We start from the raw sequence: 20086 nt of genomic DNA, 5'->3' as shown, positions 1-20086 counted from the left end.
TAATAAATCCAAAAGATCTGTGTGAGCCTGTTCAAAGTGCTGGAATTATCTTGTCTTTTATTTGTGGTAAGCCACTGAAAGTCTGCTGTTGCTCTTTTGACCTGGGAGCATGTACAGTTCACCGCAGTGCTACAGCTGGAATTTAAGCCTCTGTGAGAAGAGGGATTAGACTTTTAACAAATGACAGCGAAAGAAAAGAAAAAAAAAGTGAATTATTTTTTTAATAAAATAAAGATGCCCAAAAATGACACATTTGACCCCAAGATCAGTGGATATCAAGGTTTTCTCGTACATGTAAAAGTGTGAGGATATGTCCGTTGTTGTTCATCCTGCACATTGATCGAGGCCTCGTTGAAGTAATCAGATTAGTCAGGTGAGGCTGAACTGATCCGGTGCCTTCAAGCCTCTTAGTGACATGGCTAACGGCGCTGACAGAGATCACTCTGAAGCAAGGTCAGACACTCAGTCGGGCCAGTTGAGGGAGGAACCAGCTTGGCCTACTGCACAGGCAGGAACACATCACAACGCTGACAGGAGGGTATCAGCATCTCTGGCTTGTAATGCAACCGTTAATTCTACACCTACAGTTCAAAACAAAAGCTTTGTGGTCACGTCGATCACAAATACTCTCACACTTAAATAGGCAGTTCTGTAATGAAGTAATCTGAGTCATTTGATCAATAAAATCAGCCTGCCAATTGAAAATGGTGTAAAGATGCAGGTATATCTGACACCCTGGCAGTGGCGTGTACTTAGTCACGTGGCTGGCAAATCTGCTGTTTGACAGTTTATAAGTACATCGGTCTTAGAATCAAATGCGCTCCCTTAAGTAAATACTCAGAAAGGACTGAGGGAGGAGCCATAAAAAAGCTTAGACATTTGCCTCCTCTGTGACCCGACTTAATTGATCAGGTGAATTCATCTGGCAGCCTCCCACACTGACATCACCCAGCTTTTCCAGGACCTTGTCCGGGCTGAAGAGGAACGCTGGGAATCTTCCCTGAAAGGTGTCTGAGTGATTGTTATTTAAAATCTGTTAGGTAACAGGAGGCTTCTCCATCACTGCTGTAAACGCTGGAGTCGGCCGGAGGCTTCCTCACAGTCTGAACCAGAGACGTGTGTGTCCCTGGTGAAAAAAACTATTTAGAAATCCACCAAAAATATAGAGGAGAAATTAAAGCATTTGAACATTTAGAAAGTGTGACAACTTGTAATAGAACAGTAACTCATTTTTTTAAAAAAAAGGTTATTATTCATTCATTTTCTTCCGCTTATCCGTTTCCGGGTCGCGGGGGTGACAGTCTGAGCTGTCACCCAGATCACAATGCACCGATTAAGAACCTTCCTGCAGGGGGTGAGCCCACGGGAAGGTGACGCACGAACCCACTACCCCTGAGATTGTGAGTCTCATGCTCTACCAACTGAGCTAGCCGGGGGACTAAAAAGGCTATTATTTCACTTTAATATGCAACATTTTGAAATGTAGGCATGAATGATCGTGTTTTTAAGTTTTATCGGTAGTTAAATCCACAAATGAAGTAGTTGCAGCAGAGCAGGTCTTCCCACGGAGTCACTGCCAACAACCACGCCAAGCTGTGTCGAGTTGGTGTACTGTAACGCCCCCTGGTGGTAGTTTACAGACTGTCAAGTTGTTTTTACTGAAGCGACCAAAAACAGCCTCACTTGTTCTCATTTCAGTGAAATTATAACAATAAACTCAATAAATAACAACAAGTCCAGTTATTTGTCCTTATTCTATTCCAAAACATCCACATGTTCAGTTCTGAGTCCAGATTTATTTAGATAATCTCACTAAACTGTGTACCAACAGTAGACAAATATAGACTAGCAGTTGCTGTTATTAAAACATCTTTAATTGTATTATGATAATAATTAATTGTATTAGTTTTTGTTACTTTGAAATCATACAGATTTTAAACCCAGATCTTAGTACTATATCAAGGCAAACACTGTACGACACAAAATCTATAGATAAACACTACATGTTACACAACATTTCAAAAGCATAGGTTAACATTCATTTTTACCATGTTCGCCTTGTAAACCAGTTGTACACTGTCATGTCCAGTCCAGTTTTGTTGAGCGATTTTTGCTGCCAACAACAAAATGGTAATAAAATAATCAAATTCAACAATTCATCCCATCGATGAGCCTTTTGTAGCCGCATCTCCATCGGGTGAGAGCTGTTTTACACCCTGACAGGATTGTGCCATGGCACTCCTCTTCCCTCAAAGCTGGCACTGTGGGTCCTCTCTCAAGCCCCACTTGTTCACATTTGCAGGAGTTGGTAGTGTGTCATACGCAGACTTTAGCAGGAAAGAGATACAAAAAGGTTCTCATCTCCAAAGGTCTCTAATGCAACGTTCCCATTTGGTCCAGACTGCCTGGGACGCTCGCTCCACTGCCTCTTCATCCTTCTTTCGTCAGGTTCCATACTTTTTCCAGGATCATGGCCCTGTTGTTCATCCTGCTTTTCCCCATCATTGGAAATGATTGTTTTCCAGAACCTTGTCTTCCTGTGCATGGCGTTCTGTCACGTTGCAGACTTGGTGCCATCAAATAATGGTTCTCCCACCTGGTTTGTTTTAGCAGTACACATCTTTCTGGTGTTCGTGTCCCAACCTTTTTGGAATGTTTTTCTGTTATTTGCAGATTCTATCAAATTTAAAAAAGATATATATTTTTTAAAATCTCTATTTATTTATTTATTTATTTATTTATTTATTTATTTATTTATTTATTTATTTATTTAGTTATTTATTTAAACACGGCTTTTGTTTTTACTTCAGCATCCCTAAACAGCCACGTTTGTTCTCACCACATTTGCAGCACCAGACCAGTGAAACGTTAACGTCAAATAAATGGCAAAATGCAAGTAGTAATGTAAAGTAGTGAATAACAAGAAGTCGGCAGTGCAGCAGGTTGAGTCTTGACCTTTAGTGAGAGGAACTGAGTTCAAATGAAGATTGCATCAAGAACACTTAAAAACCAGAAAAGCCTATGATGCTCGCATTTTTTGTCACAATGACAAAAAAAAACAACCCACAGTCAGTGTTATATTAGGCAGCCACGTAAGCAGCGTGTAGATGTATATACATCTGTTATTCATTGTGTTATGAATGTAAGATCATGAATGTTTCACAACAGGAGAGCCACGGGGTTCATTGATTCAGTTCTAAAAGGCAATGACTTATCAGATAAACAGAAAAATCTATATCCTCTTTGGGATAAGCAACTCTTCTACATCACTTGCATCACGTGTGTGTGTGTGTGTGTACCATTTCTGGTCTATCATGTATACTATCACTCTGATATTCAATCAACGGTTTTTAAAGTTTATCAATGTACAGCTGTGGAATTCTACACAGAGCAGGACTGTTTCTCCTGACATGAAGACTGTCCAGATTGTGACTGCATCAGAAGCTTATCAGCTGTCACACATGCACGTCTCCGACACTGTGATTTATCTTTGCTGCAGCCACTTGATGAGTCAAAGCTTTGCTTTGGGCTTTTGTGATTAGATGCAAGGGTTATCCTCATAATTAGGACAGGTTATTCCACTGAATGGTCTCCTGTGACTCCACACTGGACTGAAGGAGGAATTTATCTTGAGTTTCTTGTCTGGACTGGTCCTTTCAGCTTGTGAAAACAAAGAAAAATCAATGCACACAGTTGAAGAAATGGGAATTTATCTGACGGAAGGGACACAATAACAAGATTCACCAGGGGAATTGTCTATTATTTAAAAAAAATCTGTCTCCATGTCTCATTTAATTGACACTGTTGTCTTTTCTATTCTGTGGCTTATGAGTAGTTTCCTCATAACTTTCTTTGTACTCTGCAATGTTTATTGCCTGTCACCCTCATAACAGCCTCACACAGTCAGGGGTGGAGCCACATGGGAGGAGCGCAGTGCCTGAAAGGTTTTTTGAGTTCCTGTACTATAAAATCTGGGGTGAGCACCTATGACATATTTGTCCGCGTTGCGACGGGGAAATCCTCTTTAGCCTGAAGCTCTGCAGCAAGATGTCACTTCATGATCTGCTGGCCATTGTTGGGAGCGTTGCTGTCTCTTTCTACCTGCTGAAGCTCACCTGGAAGTGTTGCTGTTGGTACAGAGAGTTCATTCTATCAGAGCATTGGCAGGTGGATCTCAGGACCTTTGGAAAATGGGCAGGTAGAGTGAGGAGCAACAGGATGTTCTCTTACTGAGTGTGTGCGTGTGTGTGTGTGTGTGTGTGTGTGTGTGTGTGTGTCCTCTGGCTGTTTAAGTTGACTAATAACTGGTCTATGGCGCTGCACACCACTCCTTTCTATACATCAAGAGGAAGGAACGGTGTGCAGAATGAAATGTTTGTCATCAATGAACCAGCTCGAGAACAGGTTCATTGATGAAAAACATTTCATTCTTAATTTCTTTTCCACTTTGAATTCATCTGTCGTCAGAGAACAGCGAGAAGTGTGTCTCTAAACTTTACAGTTTGCCGATCAGCAGGCAATATTTGCATTTCGGCAATCTATTTTAAAATCTATAATCTTGTCACATGTCAGCATGTGGTCACTGTGTCAAAGGTTTCCAGATTACTACATATTGCACTGATTAGCGGCTTTGGGAATAATGTTATGCGGTACTCTGGCTGTGGCGCATTAGCAACTGATATAAAATGAATCATGTCATTACAACACATGACATTTCCATGAGCTTGTTACTTTTGTCGCTCATGAAAACTCTTTAAACGTATACGAGCTGCCTGCCTCAGCAGTGCTTCATTCATTCATTCTTTCATTCATTCATTACAAGTGATAGTGCTATGCATAGTTTTACATGGGTTCCCAAAAATTGTGTCCTTTTGCTGAATGCATGCAGGACTTTTACAACTAACTTGCTTTACGTAACTAACTCATGTAACTTGAGCTGAACTTATTGAGTGATTCAAGTCATTGAACTGGCTGAGACAGTATCTTCCACAGCATCTACAATAACAATGTTTGAACCAGTAAGGTAACCAAATAATTACTAATACTGTATGTTTATTACTGATTTTAAGTAACTTGCTGATCACAAGTTACAAAACTTGCCACTAAATTGTGATTTTTGTGGAGGAAAATATAACTATTCAGATCATTTCTATCGTGTTTAAATTCATAAAAAGCTTCAATAACCTGATCAAAATCCTTTCCTGCAGGGGTATGCTTGTATTGTGCTTTTATAGGGTGAAGGGTCGTTAACCCTTTATAGCGCTCTCTGGGTGTCTTCAAAAAGCTTTCGCATTCCTCTTGTCTCATTGTGATCTCTGAATGGTGCTCACAGCAAAAAAAAAAAGAAAAAAAGAAGTTGTAGCAGTAACTTTTCAAGAAACAAAAAAAGGCCGAACATGACCATATATGGTCATTTGCTCCATAAAGCGTTAAGTCGATAGAAGGTGCTTCTGTCTTCCCACTGATGATGGATTAAATGTTGAAATGCATCAGAACTGACTGTAAGCTTGTTTTATCTACCATCCCTGCGTGTTCTTGTTTGTGCAGTTGTCACTGGCGCCACATCTGGAATTGGTAAAGCTTACGCCGAAGAGGTGAGTCCGTCCCCCTTTATGTCAAGAATCTGGACTTCAGATTTGAGTTGTTTCAGACTGAGCGAGTCAGATTTGGTCCCATGCAGGGAGAAGTAGTGATTGTGGCTGTCACAAAACCTGTCTGTCAACATGTCTCCTTCCAGCTGGCACGGAGAGGTCTGGATGTTGTTTTGATAAGCAGATCTGATCACAAGCTTCAGAAAGTAGCCGAAGACATCGGTGAGTCAACCGAGAAGCGATGAAGGTGTTCGGCTGCCGTGTCGAGCACCGCAGCCGCGTTTCGGCAGAACTCACAGCAGCTTTTTGTCTTTCATTAGAGAATAAGTATGGACGAGAGACTCGCGTCATCCAAGCAGACTTCACAGACGGGGACAGCATCTATCCTGCAATAGCTGGAGTACTACGAGGCCTGGAGATTGGAATTCTGGGTAATGGGGCAACCTGTTTTACAGCAGATACAAAAGACCGAGTTTGTTTTATACTGTCTGATGTCTGAACGAAAAGACAACAGGAGCTGTTCGGAGAAGGTGATTCAGATTGCACAATTCCTGAAAGTTGGCATTTGGCCTAAAACAATATAGCTCCTGGTTTGGTTGACATTTCTGAGGGTGGTTGAAGTTGAAGGGTTTGAAAAGTGTCGAGGAAAAGACGCTTCCTCACCGAGCTGACTAGAAAAGCCTTATTTCTCAGCTTTTGTTCCACAAGGGTGAGTTTTTGGTTGAAATACCATGAGTTACCTCGTTTTCTAATCACAAGGATCTCAAGCCATTTCCCAAAGACAGGGTTTAAAAATTCCACACAATTTACATTTTTGTTTTTTATGCGCAGCTTTTAAGGAAATATTTTGCAAAATTATCTGACAAAAAGGCTGACGAGTTAAAAAAAAATAAAAAAATCCTTTTCAATAACAGACGGACAATCTAACCCAGTGAGCTGCTTGACATTTCTTCTTGTTTTGTGTCTTCATAACAAAGTAAACAACGTGGGAATGATGTACACGGACAATTTTGCCTATTTTCTGGATTCTGGACCGGATGCAGGAAAGGTGATCTTCAGATTGTTTTATCAACTTAACGATTGACGTATTTTTACTGCTTCGCGTCTTTTCAGGTCTTCCTTGTCTCTGATCGCTCTTTTGTTTTTTCCTCTCCTCTGTTTTCTCAACAGAAAATCACTCAGGTTTTCAACTGCAACATGATGTCTGTCACCCAGGTGAGAAAGTAGTTTTAAGTCATGTGTGATACTGATGTAATTGTATGTTTAATAGAAATTGTTTCTCTTTTTATATTTGATTTAAAGAAAACAGTTGATAATTTTCTCTTTTTTATTTTTTTTTCACTTTTCTCAGATGAGCAGACTGGTTCTTCCAGACATGGTTGCGAGGTACACATGGCACACGCAGTATATTTAAAAGTCAATAAGATGAAGGAAGCATATGATAAATGTGAATGTCTGTCTTCTGTTTCAATCCCCAGAAAAACAGGGTTGATCATTAATCTTGCATCTATAGCGGGTATGCGCCCACAACCTTTGTTGACTCTTTATTCTGCCACAAAGGTACTTCCTCGGTTTCAGATCCCTCTCGCACATTCACAGGCCCCGTCACGCTACTTCCCGACGTTCACCGTCCCTCAGGTCGACTGTCCGTGCCGTGTTTTGTGACGTGAGCTTTTCATCTTCATTTCAGGGTTTTGTAATTTTTTTCTCTCGGTGTCTGCAAGCTGAGTACAAGTCAAAAGGAATCACTGTCCAGGTAGAGTATGAATCACTCTCAGACCTTGATCGCAGAGATTTATTCAATGACTATAGGACTTCCTCAACACGCCATTTTTATGAATGAGACACAGAAACACATCCTCACAATAATCCAGCCTGCATGAACATGTTTATCTGAATCGTGTTCAGAAACCCTTTAATTCCTGCAATATTTTTCAGATGGTAGTAATGATTTTATTAGCTTAGGGTGATTGTTGAATTTTAGGTCTGAGTCCATAGTTTCATGAAGGTTTCAAGCTTGATTTGTTGTCTTCAGTGACATGAAGTGAAAATGAGTGTTGACCTTCAACCTTTCTTCTTTGGGACTAGTCACTTTCTAACTTTCTTTTTTAGCCACTATTAATGTAAATCCACTATATTTCAAGAAATAACTCAGAACTGTAACCAGGTTCTCATTTTTATTAATGTGAAAATACATAATCCCACACTAAAGTCTGAGAGCAGCCGAATAGTAATCAGTTTACTGAGAGCTCATTTGTACGTCAACAGAGTTACAACAGATTGTTTATTTCTATATATTACCACATACTTACATGCGTTTCCGTGCAGCAGATTTTTCATAAAATCTTCGATGAGCAAAAACACAAGTAAGTGTTGTTTTTGTTTACTTACTCTGCACCATAATGAGCAGCTCCAGCTGATGTTTTCCAGTGTGTGGCCCCCTCCTTTGTGTCCACCAACATGACCCACAACATCAAGATCAACTGTTGTGTGAAGAGTGCCTCAGCGTTCGCCCGCGAGGCCTTGAACACCGTCGGTCACTCCAGCTACACCAATGGCTGCCTGTCGCACGCGCTCCAGGTCAGGAGAATGACAGACGATCATCCGAGAAAACCTTTTCTTTCGGAGATATTCTGACATCTCCTCTTTCCCAACTTTCCCGCAGAACGAGGCTCTCACACTCCTCTTACCGGACTGGCTTCGTATGTCGACGTACTTTATTAAGAAACAGTTCAACTCCGCGAATATTGTGGGACAGTTTAAAAAAAGGCAAGAGGGGCAAAAAGAAGGAGAAGGATTTTTAAACCTACAGTATTTTAAATATGAATGACATGGATGTTTGTCTTGATCGGTGTGTTTTATACACCGAGGAGAACACAACAAACACAACAAAACTGACTGTATAGTTGTATTTTGAACATTGGATTTATTTTTGAAGAAAGCCACATAGACCAAGGGTGACAGAACTATGGGCTGTGGGTTAAAAGCATCCAATCGATCCGTCTCCCATTTCAAAGAATAAATATTACAAAGAGACAATGACTTCAGATAATCCAGACTGTGAGAACATGTGTTTGTGACATCACGCACACGGAAAACTGTAGAAAATATGCAGCTGGGGAAGGTTTTTGCTGTTCATAAGTTATGTAAATACTCTTTCAAATGTGAACTTTTTTCATAGTGTACACATATTTTTACATTAAACAAGAGAAAAAAAAACCATGAATTGTTAGTTTTTCTATGCTGACATGTGAACTTGCTGACATGGGCCTTTATTTCTCTCGTTGGTGTCCATGCCATCAACTTTAGTAACAGTTGACAGATGAATCATCTCATTTGTTTTATTAATGCAATATTTTTTTTTTTTTTTTGAAATACAGGATTTTCCAGTGTAACAGCTTTAGAGAAGATAGTACATGTGGCACACACTATATTGACCTTTGACAAGCCGCTGTTTTGTGTTGTTTTCTGTTTTGTTAATGCATGATACAAACCATTCGGCCATTACTCTTAGGACTTAAAAACAATTAAATGCATCCCGATTATGAAATAAGGTGAGATCATGTCAAACCCAGCTCCTTTCAGCTGGTCTGAAGTGTTGCCTTAGGCCCGAGGCAAATTGCGCAACATCCTTATTCTGACACTACAAAGTCAACATAACAGCGCAGTGACATTTTCATCATGCACACATTCATCAGTTCATCCATAATTCAACATTTTCCGTACCGAGATTAGAGTCCTGGAAGGCAGCAGGTGCATCATCTAAACACACAAACTAAATACTGAGGATGCACGTGACGTGTTCATGTGTTCGTTTTGTGTTTGCTCTGAATCATCATCGCCCCAGTACAAACAGACTTCATGCTCACAGTAATACGTACATTTGGTACCATTGAGTTAGCTGCATTACCTTGTCTGGTGCATCTACACAGCCTGCAGTGCAAAACACAAAAAAAATAGGTGTATTTCTTTTTTTAATTAACACAAGCTACTGCAGGGCAGGATGCTCATCACTCTGAGCTCAAGTCTGAAAAACAGCTCCCATTACATAGAACTGAAAGACACGTTTACCAGCAAAAAGAAAACAACAAATATTTGTGTAAGTGCATCACAATTAAATATTTGTGATAAACTCAGGTCATAAACATAAAGTCTCTTGTGTTGGTCCAGCAAACCAGCACAAATGTGATGGTAGGAAGAAAAGAAATAAAAGCAAGCAGTGAAACATACCAACACATTAAAAAAAGAACAATTATGACGCTTCTACACAAATGAGAAAAATACATTTTTCTTTGGTGCACATCACTCCATCCCTGACATCACAGGTAGATCATTTTACATCTTTGTATTCAGACAAACTGTATTGCTCAAAATGACCTGTGCAGTTGCTTGACCTATTTTTATTCATGTGAAAGCTATACCCAAGGTTACAGCACAAGAAGAGGTAACATTGACATAAATCCCGACTCATTTCTTCACTCAAACACCAAGTAAGTTCAAGTATATAGAATTAGGAAAATCCTATTGGACTGCACAAACCTCAAGTGGCACACAACGGTGGTCTTTTCCCAAAAGTTTGAAAAGTGACAACAAAAACAAAAAGAGGTGCGAGAAATCACACAAAAACAAAGAAAAATACTATAACTTAGCATTCATTTGACTCTACGATTTTGGTGCTTGTACAATATCAGCTGACACAAGATGAAGAGAGCTGCTGACTGCATGCGCTCAGAGATCAGTGCATGTGACCGGGGTGACACCATGAATCAGGAGGGTCGGCCCTAAACCGTTGGTCACAGCCTCGAGCTGAGCCAAGTACTGCTGCGCCTGGCTGTGATGAGCCGGAGGCCGCGGTAAATACAGGAAGCAAACAGCTGCTTGTGAGCTGTTCTCCATCAGCATGCAGTTCACCGCGGACAAGAAGTCCTCGGACAGAGCCTGCGGGGTCCCGGTGGAGCTCTCCACGTCCGGCTGCGTGACGTCATGGTGCGCCACCACCGAGTCCCACGACACTATCTTTATGGATGCCCTGATCCTCAGCTTCTTCAGCAGCTCTCGAAACGTCTCTTCGTTTACCACCCAGCCCTGGTCGCTGGACTCCGTCTCCACGTTCAGGAAGATTCTCATTTTAGCGTTGCGCCATTTGCTGGACATGTTGAGCACGCAGGCCATCTGCAGCAGGAAGAGGCTGCACACGTCCTGATAGTCGCGGCTGCCTGGCTGGAGCAGGTTGAGAGGCCACACGTCTATAGTCCGCTCCGAGCCGTCCACTGCACTGTCTTTGTCCTCTCCCTGTAACTGGAAGAAGTATCGGCCCAGACACACGTTCTTGTTCATCTTGATGGCGTCAGAAATGATCCCCACATACTCCTCCGGCGAGAGCCAGCGTGGACTCTCCACATGTCGGACAGGCGGGAAGTGGGCCTGCAAAGAGGGCAGATCGACCCCAAAGTTATATTCCCCCTCGCTGCCTTTTCCAAGCGATGAGTCACAGAACGCAGTGTCCTGCAGGAAGAAGTCCTCAGGAGTGCAGCTGTCATAAAAACCTAGGATCAGCGTGTTGGGCTTCATGCCACCTGGTGGAGAGAGACAAGAAAACAGAGCAGACAAGATCCACCATGTGCAGATTATACGTATATGAAATTAATACTAAATGTGACCAAGTGAAGAGCTTACCGAGGCCTGTGATCCGCAGCAGATGCTGTGTTCCCTGTCTGACTGAGGGAGACAGCGTCAGGTCCACAAAGGCCTTCACCCCGAGCTTATCAACCAGGCTCAGCCAGAAGTTGTACTGCTGCTGCACCGGGTCCGAGGGCAGGGAATCTGAAACACAGGGACACCAGTTTACTGCACTAAAAGAGTACTAATACTGACGCTACGGAACAGTTCAGCTCAGTAATGCTGAACGGGAGCATTTGAGGTGAATAAGGTGGCAGAAGAACAGGTCTTTTACATGAGTATCATGTAAAAGAAATAGTTTTTTTTTTTTTTTTTTAAGAGGTTTTGCTTTCTCATTTAAAATATGCCTGTTTAGGTTGAATCATTCCTTCCTGTGCTTGATTCAAATGGAGGGTGAAATGAGGTGGCTCTGAATAAACCTGGATGAAATATTCAAAAGCTTCAAGTTCCCCACGACCCCATCTTAGAAAGAGGAGGAATAGATGACAGATGGTTGGAATAATTTTAGTGAGAGAAAAAAAGTGGAGCCGAGTGGAGCTGTTGAGCACCAGGGTCAATCATCATTTATAGGATTGTATTTTGTGTTTGAGAGAGTTCATTGAACATCCGTGTGAAAAGAATAGTCTCAACATCTGTCGTTTCATTTGGTGGACTAAAAGCAGCCCAAACTTGAAGGCAGACGGTTGTGACAGCATGTAATTGAATATACCCCGGCAAGTGTGTCCTGTACTACAGTAAATATTTGTAGTCACTTTTTAACACTTGGAAATAAATAATTCAGTTTTAATCATGTTAAGAAAAAAAAAAGAAAAAAAGAAATGCAATGCATTCAACTGGCCACAAGGGGATTACCTGAGCATCGAAAGTGTGTGAGATCATGTTTGTGTATCTTTATGGATCATTGTGGTTCATCACACCAACCAGCCTAAAGTATACTCTTACAGTTTGGAACATTACGCTTTCCAAACCAGGACAGATGTGCCTGATATTAGTTACAGATGACCGGATAACCTTCTCTGTAACTGAGGATAAAATGAAAGTCTCCTATTAATAATGCACAGGCAGCAGCAGATGGAAAGTGAAAGCCACCACGGCTAAACTTCACATTATGGTACTGTATGAGCAGCCTGGAAGCTGAACCGTCAGTGCTGGGATACGAAGATATTTACTTTTTCATAATTTTCTCTACGACTGAATGATAATCATGACGACATGTTGATTCATAACATTACAAAAACATACAATCCATTTCTTTATAGGACACAATTACAGTCAGAAATGGAGTCTCATGTTTTGGCCTTAATATTTACTTCCATGATTGGACAGTGTCTGAAGTTGATGCAGATGGGAACTTAACAGGGTTATTTTGAAGAGAGTCTAGTTTCAGTGGTGGGTGAGGCCACAATGGAAAATGATCTAAAGATAAGAATAATCCTGTTAGCTGCAGATGGCCACATCAGACCACCCTGTGAGAATTACCCAGATCTCCCAGCTGCACGTGACCCAACACATACAGGCCCCCCTTCTTCAGCTGGTTCACAAACAGGATGAGCTGACAGGACGAGCGAGGGTTGGCCACCATCAGCAAAACCTGCGGTCTCCAGAACTTCACGTGGTCTTTCCTCACATCCAGCATCAGCAGGTACTTGCGCACCTACAATGCAGGGCAGAATGAGGAGAACAGGGCCGCCGACAAACACGTGACATTTTCTGTGCGTGTCTGGGAACGCGCCTGCGCATGTCCTGATACCTGGTGGAAAATGAGCGCCTGGCTGATGTAGCCCCAGCTGCTGGTGGGTGATCTGAAGTGGAGAAAAAGCAGCAGCACTAGGAGGAGGACGATGCTGCCCGAGGAGTACACGGGGTTAATGACGAACATCATGACCAGACAGCTGAGGATCCCCAGCAGGCAGGTGTGCCAGGAGAAGAGCTGGAAGGTCGGTCTGTTGAACACACAGACACAAAGCAGTGAGGCTGCTGGACACAAGAGTAACCCAAGAACAGAGAGGCCACTTGTAATTCTCTAACCTATGAAATACTGGAAAACTAAAAATGGATCAGGGTGCTGCTGTCATCTACCATGAAATTAAATATTGGAACAAGCTTGAGAGACATAGTTTAGAATCATTCATTCAATTAAATAAAATCCAGATACAAATATCAGTATTGGCATAAGTGATGAGTCAAAAGAGTTGGAAAATATAACGATATGAATATTGCCAAACAAATAAATTCAATACTAATATGTTGAAAATCATCTGTTTGATTCACTCTTGCATCAATGACAAAGGAAACCTTCAGGCTATCAGAGTCCCTGAGCAGCGTTTTCTTTATCTTTAGTTCTTCCTGCTTCCTACTGTGTGGTCACACCGTTTCACTTTGCTTTCACTCTCGTACTGAAAGTGAAAAACAAAGGAACAAATATGTCTGCGAATGTTAACCGTCATAAATGAAACCCTGACATTCATGACCCTGCAGGTAAGATTGGACAACTCAATACTTAAAAGTAGTGACATGTTAAATTATTAGAAAAAGCTCAACTCCTCTTATCTCCCTTTGTCAAGCAAAGAATCCAAACAATATTTTATGTAACTTAAAAAAAGAAAAATGTAGAAAAGCAGCTCACAGTCACATTTGAAAACCAAATATTATCCAACATTTAAAGTAACCGGCTATTTTCTATCTCACTTTCACTCTCCCCTGTGAAAAATCTATTACTCCTGCCAACAGAGCTCAGAAACTCAACGCTGATAGATTCTTTTTCATTCATCTTTTGCTACCTGAAGTTTGGTGCAGACGCCCACTCCAGAGCCAAACAGGCCAAGTCCACGGCAGCGTAGGCGAGCAAGTAGAAGACTGTCACCAGACTCGCTATGGAGTTGAGCTGCCCGGCAAACACCACACACTGAAAACACAAACGCACCGCAAAGCACAGGTTCAGGCAACCGGCTGCCGTCCGGAAGGACACGTCGCTGCAACACGCTGCAGGAGCTCACCTGTGCCAGACCCCAGGTGTACAACACCGAGACCCACGGATTCCCCGATTTGGATGTGACAGCAGCGGGAGCCAGTGGCAAACCTGTCAAGGAAAACGAGCGTCTTAGCGAGTCACTGTGTCCCAAACCCCCCCCCCCAAAAAAACAGACACAGTGAATCTATTCAGCCTTTACCAAAGAGCTGATCCACTGCGAGAGCGTGGAGGATGCGGGAAGCTCCAATCATGGCGCACATGGCAGCGGACAGAGAGGCACAGCAGATCCCAATAGTGACAAATGGCGGCCAGATGTTGATCCGCTGGAGGAACCCATAATCCTGAACCAACAGAGTCCTACAAGAAACACAAAGGACTGTTCATGGTTACTCTTTAATGATTGTATTTTCTGTCATTTTTACTGGAGCATCTCGAATAAAATGTAATATTATTTAACACTGGAAGTAAAATATTCTAATATTTACAATATTTAACTACAAGTTAAAATGATATATGCCAACATTATGTGAATGTTAGTTTCACTGTCTGACTAGTCAGAGATGCACCTGAATAATATTACAGCCTGATGTGTCCTTGTCAAATGTAACAAGATTGTAATACTGAGGCTGAGGAGGAAAATGTGATTACTGCTGACATCAGCAAAGGCTGGTAATAAATTACAGGTATAATCGATGCTACATGTCAGTATCAGAATTACTAGAAGTTTTCCAGAAGGTGGCAAATCAAACTTTGAAGAGATGCAGACAAGCAGGAACTGAGGAGTTGCGTAAGGTTCTACTACAGGATAAATAAGGACTTTTTACTTTTGAATCTTCATGAAATACTTTTCTGACGACCAAGACTCTAAAAATAAAAATTGTCACATCATGAAGGGAATTCTGTTCTGACCTGTCACAGGTGGCGCTGACCAAGATGAAAAGGAGAACGTAGACTGTGAAAGTATAAAAGACGGCTACGATGGTGCCTTTAGGGATGGAAACACTCGGAGTCTTCAGCTCCCCTTGAGAGAGGAAAAGAAATAAACATCAGGAAGTACGTTGGTGTATGTGTACATGTAATTGTGTATAAAGGAAAAGTAAAAATACACATGACCAGTTTTTCTCTCTTAACATAGGATGCCTTGTAAGCAAAATACACTTGATATAATAACAGATTATTCTCAGTCGTGCAGTAAAATAAAAAGAGAAAAAACCCTCAATGAACATTTCGAATGAAAAAGAAGAAAAAAAGAAAGAAAAAAACACTGAAAGTTCCCTTTTGAGTTGTGCAGAAAGAGGAAATAATAAACAATACTTCAAAGTACTTTGCAAACATCACGAGCTTTAACCTGACATGTTGGCTCCGGCCATGATCCCAGTGCAGCTGGTGAACATGACGGCAAACACCGTCGCAAAGGACATGACAGAGTCGGTGCTGTAGTCCAAAGAGTAACCAGCTGCAGGAACAAAGAACAACCATGAGAGCTTTGACATATTGTAAATACACATCTACATCCTCGCTGGTGTGCATTCCCTCTCGACACTCACAGCCCAAATTGTTCCTCAGTGTGGTCGCACTGAAACCCGTGTAGCTGGCGTTGTAGCGGAGGGTCTGGTTGCCAGGCCCCTGATGGGTGATGACGAAGTTCAGAGGTTTGACCGCCACCGAGCTGATGAAGACGGACAGCAGAGATACAGTGACCACCAGCAGGATGGCGAAGGCGGTGCGGGAGTAGATGTGTGCGCCCACCAGACACACGAGCAGACACAGGAGGAGGATCACTGAGGAGTAGAGCACTGTGAACCAGTAGCCCTGAGGGAGCACCCGCACTCCCTCAGACACTGAAGACTCTGAAACAGAGGGAGAAGCGTGACGGATCGGACGCGTGATCAATGAAGTGGATCGTCAAATCCCAAGAAAGGAAAGGGACCAAAACAAGCTGAACCTACCAGGATCCACCCCGAAAACATCAAGTATGGCCTCCACCAGACCGAGAACATACTCTCCACACGCACACACTTTGGCCAGGAAGAACATCAAGCCAATGCTTCCTCCAAACTCCGGCCCCAAAGATCGACTTATCATGTCTGGTCAAACTTGGTCAGGGCTGATGTTTTAAATGAACTCACTGACACATCTGGAGGAATTGCATAACATTCACATGGATTTTAAAATCCTCAAAACTTGCTCAGTCCGCAAGGATACAGTAGGCGCCGCCACCTTGTATGGCTCCGTTGGTGGAAATGGCACAGATAGACAGTATGGTGAGGGATATGATGGTGTACGCTACTATCACCATCAGAAGACCCTGCAAGAGTCCTGCATGACCAACCACAAACCCTGCAAAACCAGAGATCACATGGCTGTTAGTCACGGCGGCTCAGCTCGGCTCAGACTTCGATTCAACGATCCAGTTTGCCAACATCTTCACACACAAACCTGTTCTCAGAAACAGTATGATGCTGAACATGGAGAGGATGGTCGGCACCATCACTCCAAAGAAGGTGTTCAGCTTTCGAGGCGGGGATGGGTTTGCCGGGTCGGAGGTGGGCTCCGGCGTGGGCTCCGGCGTGGGGTCCGGCGCTGCGCCGCACGCCACTGCGGTCAGACCACACACCCCCGAGGTGATCAGGGGGGTGCGTTCGTTTGACATGGCTGCTGAGAAGAGGCTCAGGCTGTTTTGTAAAGCCCTGTGAATGAGAAATATATGCATCAGCCATAACATTATGACCAGTGAGGCGAACGATATCAAGGCGGCAGATAGTGGGTGGGCTATAATAGGCAGCACCTGTTCTGAAAATTGATGTGTTAGATGCATAAAAGTGGTGAGGCAAGATATCTCATACAGAATCTACCAAGAGAGGCTCAACAAGGAGAAAGGGTGAACTGACAACAACAGGATCATGGAGAGACAAAACTGTATGCATGAGGGGATGTGTGATAACAGACAACCTACTGAAGCACACGTTTCTGCAGAAATGTTTGCAAAGTTTGTTGAATACGAGGCAGGAAAAGAGGAAACAGCACAACAGTATGCATCATTACTCTTCCTTAAGTGCTGAACATCTTACTTTCTGATTCGTGTTTTCTGGCACAGGCCTGCCAAGAGACCGAAGACGTAAAAGAGCATGTCTTTTCATTAATATGCACAGCCCCTTTTATAATTAAAATAAATCTTAATGTAAAGAATTAGATGTTATTAGCCAGGTATGATTGCTGAACAGTGTAATTTGATAACTAATGTCAAATAACTAGAGCCAGCGGTGTGCAGTTTAGATTACCATGTATAGTTGGTATTCGAATGATTAAATTAGATCCTGTAGTTGAGACCTGCCGCATACTGTACAGAAGTATGACAATGTGTGTGATATACAGTTCCTCTTTTTCCTGCTGACATGTTGATAAAATAAATGCCCAACAATCAAAACGTACACGGCCACTAAGCCATCTACTACAAAGTAAAGTACAAAAAGTGTGCATACGTGGAAAAGTACCCCCCCCCCCCTTTTCTAAAACCACAGTGACACTGCTATCGCTGGTACTTCCTGAAAATAAGGACATCACATGCACAGTAGCACATGTTCTGCACTCTCTTATGATGCCTGGCAGCAAAATAATTTATTCATTTTGACCAGGGCCTGAGGCCATTATGATGTATGATAGTTTCATCCTTGTCCAGTTCATAACAGAATTGAGATTCTACACTAGACTAGTGATTTGTAGGTTCTGGCAGTGTTTGACCGGTGTCTTTCGTTATTTCACACCCCAGGTTGGTATTTGCAGTCAGCTGATTCACAGCAGCTTGTCTGTTTTTACATGCGACTCAAACCAAAGAGCGAAAAAGTCTCAGCTGAGCCTCAGCAATTTTTCTCTTCCAGGACAGCTTTCATCACGATGAGACTTTCTATGGGAGTCGTTTGGTCGGCTCCAACAATCACATGACGGAAAGTTTCACACAACAGAACAAGATTAAACACGCATAGGGACACAACTTCCCGGTTGTTTTCGGGTTACACCCACTAACTGGCTATTTTCTTTGTAGATTTCGCGACTCGTCCGACTGTTGCAGCTCAAGCCTTCTGTTGCTTAGAGAGTTCAACTTCGGCTTTAATTTCTGAAGCAAAGATGGAAAACGTTGGCTGCTGTACTGTCGTTTCTTCAACTGATGGTGAACTGAAAGGTTTTAAAGCTTGCATTATCAAAATGATCAATTGAAATCGAATCAGCAGTTTAGTCAACAAGGAAATGACACAAAGACTTATTAATCCTTGACAAATGTGGTTGAACGAGATATTAGAAGTGTCTTTTATCAACATGTTTTAAAACTTGTGTGACGAGAGCTTGAAAAGGTTGTCATTAATATAATATACACTGCTCTGCTTAAACTTTAGATTGATGTAATATCTACTGTCCATCATGTCATAGCAGCAAACGTACCGTGTTTATTATTAAGAACTACTGTCACTGCACAGAAGAAATACATGTCTTCCTTGATGAAAATGACAAGAAGGAAATAGATATGACCATTGTATGGGACAATTTAAAAGCAGTCGTAATACAGATAATGATATGGGATTTTACACTATGGGATTTTGAAACTATTTAGATTAACCCACCTTAACAAAAAAATTATAGGATCTTGAAACATTATTACAAATGACAAAAAGTTGATAAAAGAAATAACATTCTAAAAGTTAGATATTAAACAAGCATTTTGCTTGACACCAAAAGCAGTTTTCTCTCCTGCACTGTACCAGTACATGATCAATACTGATCAGAGAAACCAACTTGAAAACAAACTGGAGATTTTTCACAGCTTTTTACAATAGTCGCAAAAATAGATCTTCAATTTATTTGTTTGCCAAACTTCACTGATCAAGGATCTCAATGCTGAACCTCCCTGAATTATTATCGGAATATTGAGTGAATGGAGGAGTCATGGAACTCCAGTGGGTGGTGACTTAACAGGGAAGTTCAATGATCTGAGTCAGTTTACCAAAGGCTTCGTTCCTGCTTTGCTCTGACTCTCTTGAAGATGTGAACACTGTCGGCCTGGATCGCTCTTTATTTAAAAAACAAACAAAAAAACAACCCTCTTTGGGTCCGCGGACCTCTGTTTGGAAACACAGGTTTTCAAATAAATCACCGCTTCCGCCACACAGACGTCGCGTGCGGGCAGGCAGGCTGCGTCATGCAAACTTTGGACGTGTTTGAGGTCAACCAGCGTGTGTAAATAAAGCATGCGTCCGGAGCTGAAGCTGTGTTTATATCCTCACCGGGACAGAGTAAAAACAACCAGCTCCTCCAAACCCACACAAAGTGCAACATCCAGGATGTTCGCACCGGGACGCGCCCTCCCGGTCTCCTCTCCCCCCCCCCCCCCGCGGGTGTTGAAGCACCGAGCACCGCCGCAGCAGCTCACCTCGGCTGGTTCCTCCACTTCCTGCTTCCAGCTGAGGCCGGCTGTCCGGAGCTGGGCTCGGCTTGAGAGAAGCGGACAGTCCGCTCAGTTTAACGGCTCCCGCAGCAGCGGCAGGCCGGCGGTGGACAGCGGGGCTGAAGTGCCCCGAGACGCGGATGCTGTGGAAGATGTGCCGCTCAATAACACTCGTGCCATGGCACGCCTCGCTCCTCCTGGTTTGTTTGTTCAAAAGTGTCACGGGAGGGAAGAGAGGCGGCCCATGTGACTGGTGAAGGGGAGGGCGAACAACATCACAAATATCAGCAAAAGGTACCGCTTGGCAAAAACTTAGCCCCGCCCCCAACGAACGAGCACACCAGTTGAACGTGACGCGATGGTGCGTCACGGGCATCTTCAGGTAAGTGTGCAAATGTTAGTGATTAA

General features: G+C 42.6%; 2 protein-coding genes across 2 annotated transcripts; one reads left to right on the top strand and one right to left on the bottom strand.

The window, feature by feature from the left end:
- Positions 1-3932: 3932 nt before the first annotated feature.
- On the top strand, positions 3933-8792 carry hsd20b2 (hydroxysteroid (20-beta) dehydrogenase 2). Its single transcript, XM_080483836.1, has 11 exons — positions 3933-4198; positions 5548-5594; positions 5738-5813; positions 5912-6022; positions 6569-6639; positions 6762-6806; positions 6943-6977; positions 7070-7151; positions 7282-7347; positions 8022-8171; positions 8257-8792. The coding sequence occupies exons 1-11, from the start codon at positions 4048-4050 to the stop codon at positions 8419-8421; spliced, it is 999 nt and encodes a 332-aa protein (XP_080339962.1). The 5' UTR covers positions 3933-4047; the 3' UTR covers positions 8422-8792.
- Positions 8793-8905: 113 nt separating this feature from the next.
- Positions 8906-19931, bottom strand: slc12a9 (solute carrier family 12 member 9). Its single transcript, XM_080483832.1, has 14 exons — positions 19664-19931; positions 16681-16931; positions 16447-16581; positions 16191-16328; positions 15789-16091; positions 15590-15697; positions 15151-15262; positions 14441-14598; positions 14267-14349; positions 14051-14175; positions 13021-13213; positions 12750-12924; positions 11268-11414; positions 8906-11167 (listed from the first exon to the last, which is right to left on the bottom strand). Exons 2-14 carry the CDS (start codon positions 16892-16894, stop codon positions 10320-10322), a joined length of 2739 nt encoding a protein of 912 aa, XP_080339958.1. The 5' UTR covers positions 16895-16931; positions 19664-19931; the 3' UTR covers positions 8906-10319.
- Positions 19932-20086: the final 155 nt, after the last annotated feature.

This window comes from Lipophrys pholis (assembly GCF_963383615.2).
Source record: "Lipophrys pholis genome assembly, chromosome: 16".
NCBI lineage: Eukaryota > Metazoa > Chordata > Actinopteri > Blenniiformes > Blenniidae > Lipophrys > Lipophrys pholis.
The sequence above is the reverse complement of the archived record's forward strand: the minus strand, read 5'-3'. Positions and strand labels throughout refer to the sequence as shown.

What these genes read in the sequence shown, in the direction of transcription:
- hsd20b2 (XM_080483836.1), top strand. Translation starts at nt 4,048, where the DNA reads ATGTCACTTCATGATCTGCTGGCCATTGTTGGGAGCGTTGCTGTCTCT. An exon ending in ACATGATGTCTGTCACCCAG is followed by an intron (nt 6,807 to 6,942) that starts GTGAGAAAGTAG and finishes CACTTTTCTCAG; the next exon opens with ATGAGCAGACTGGTTCTTCC. An exon ending in GCCTGTCGCACGCGCTCCAG is followed by an intron (nt 8,172 to 8,256) that starts GTCAGGAGAATG and finishes ACTTTCCCGCAG; the next exon opens with AACGAGGCTCTCACACTCCT.
- slc12a9 (XM_080483832.1), bottom strand. Translation starts at nt 16,894, where the DNA reads ATGTCAAACGAACGCACCCCCCTGATCACCTCGGGGGTGTGTGGTCTG. An exon ending in ACAAGGTGGCGGCGCCTACT is followed by an intron (nt 16,329 to 16,446) that starts GTATCCTTGCGG and finishes AAGTTTGACCAG; the next exon opens with ACATGATAAGTCGATCTTTG. An exon ending in CGTGCAGCTGGGAGATCTGG is followed by an intron (nt 11,415 to 12,749) that starts GTAATTCTCACA and finishes CCTGTGTTTCAG; the next exon opens with ATTCCCTGCCCTCGGACCCG.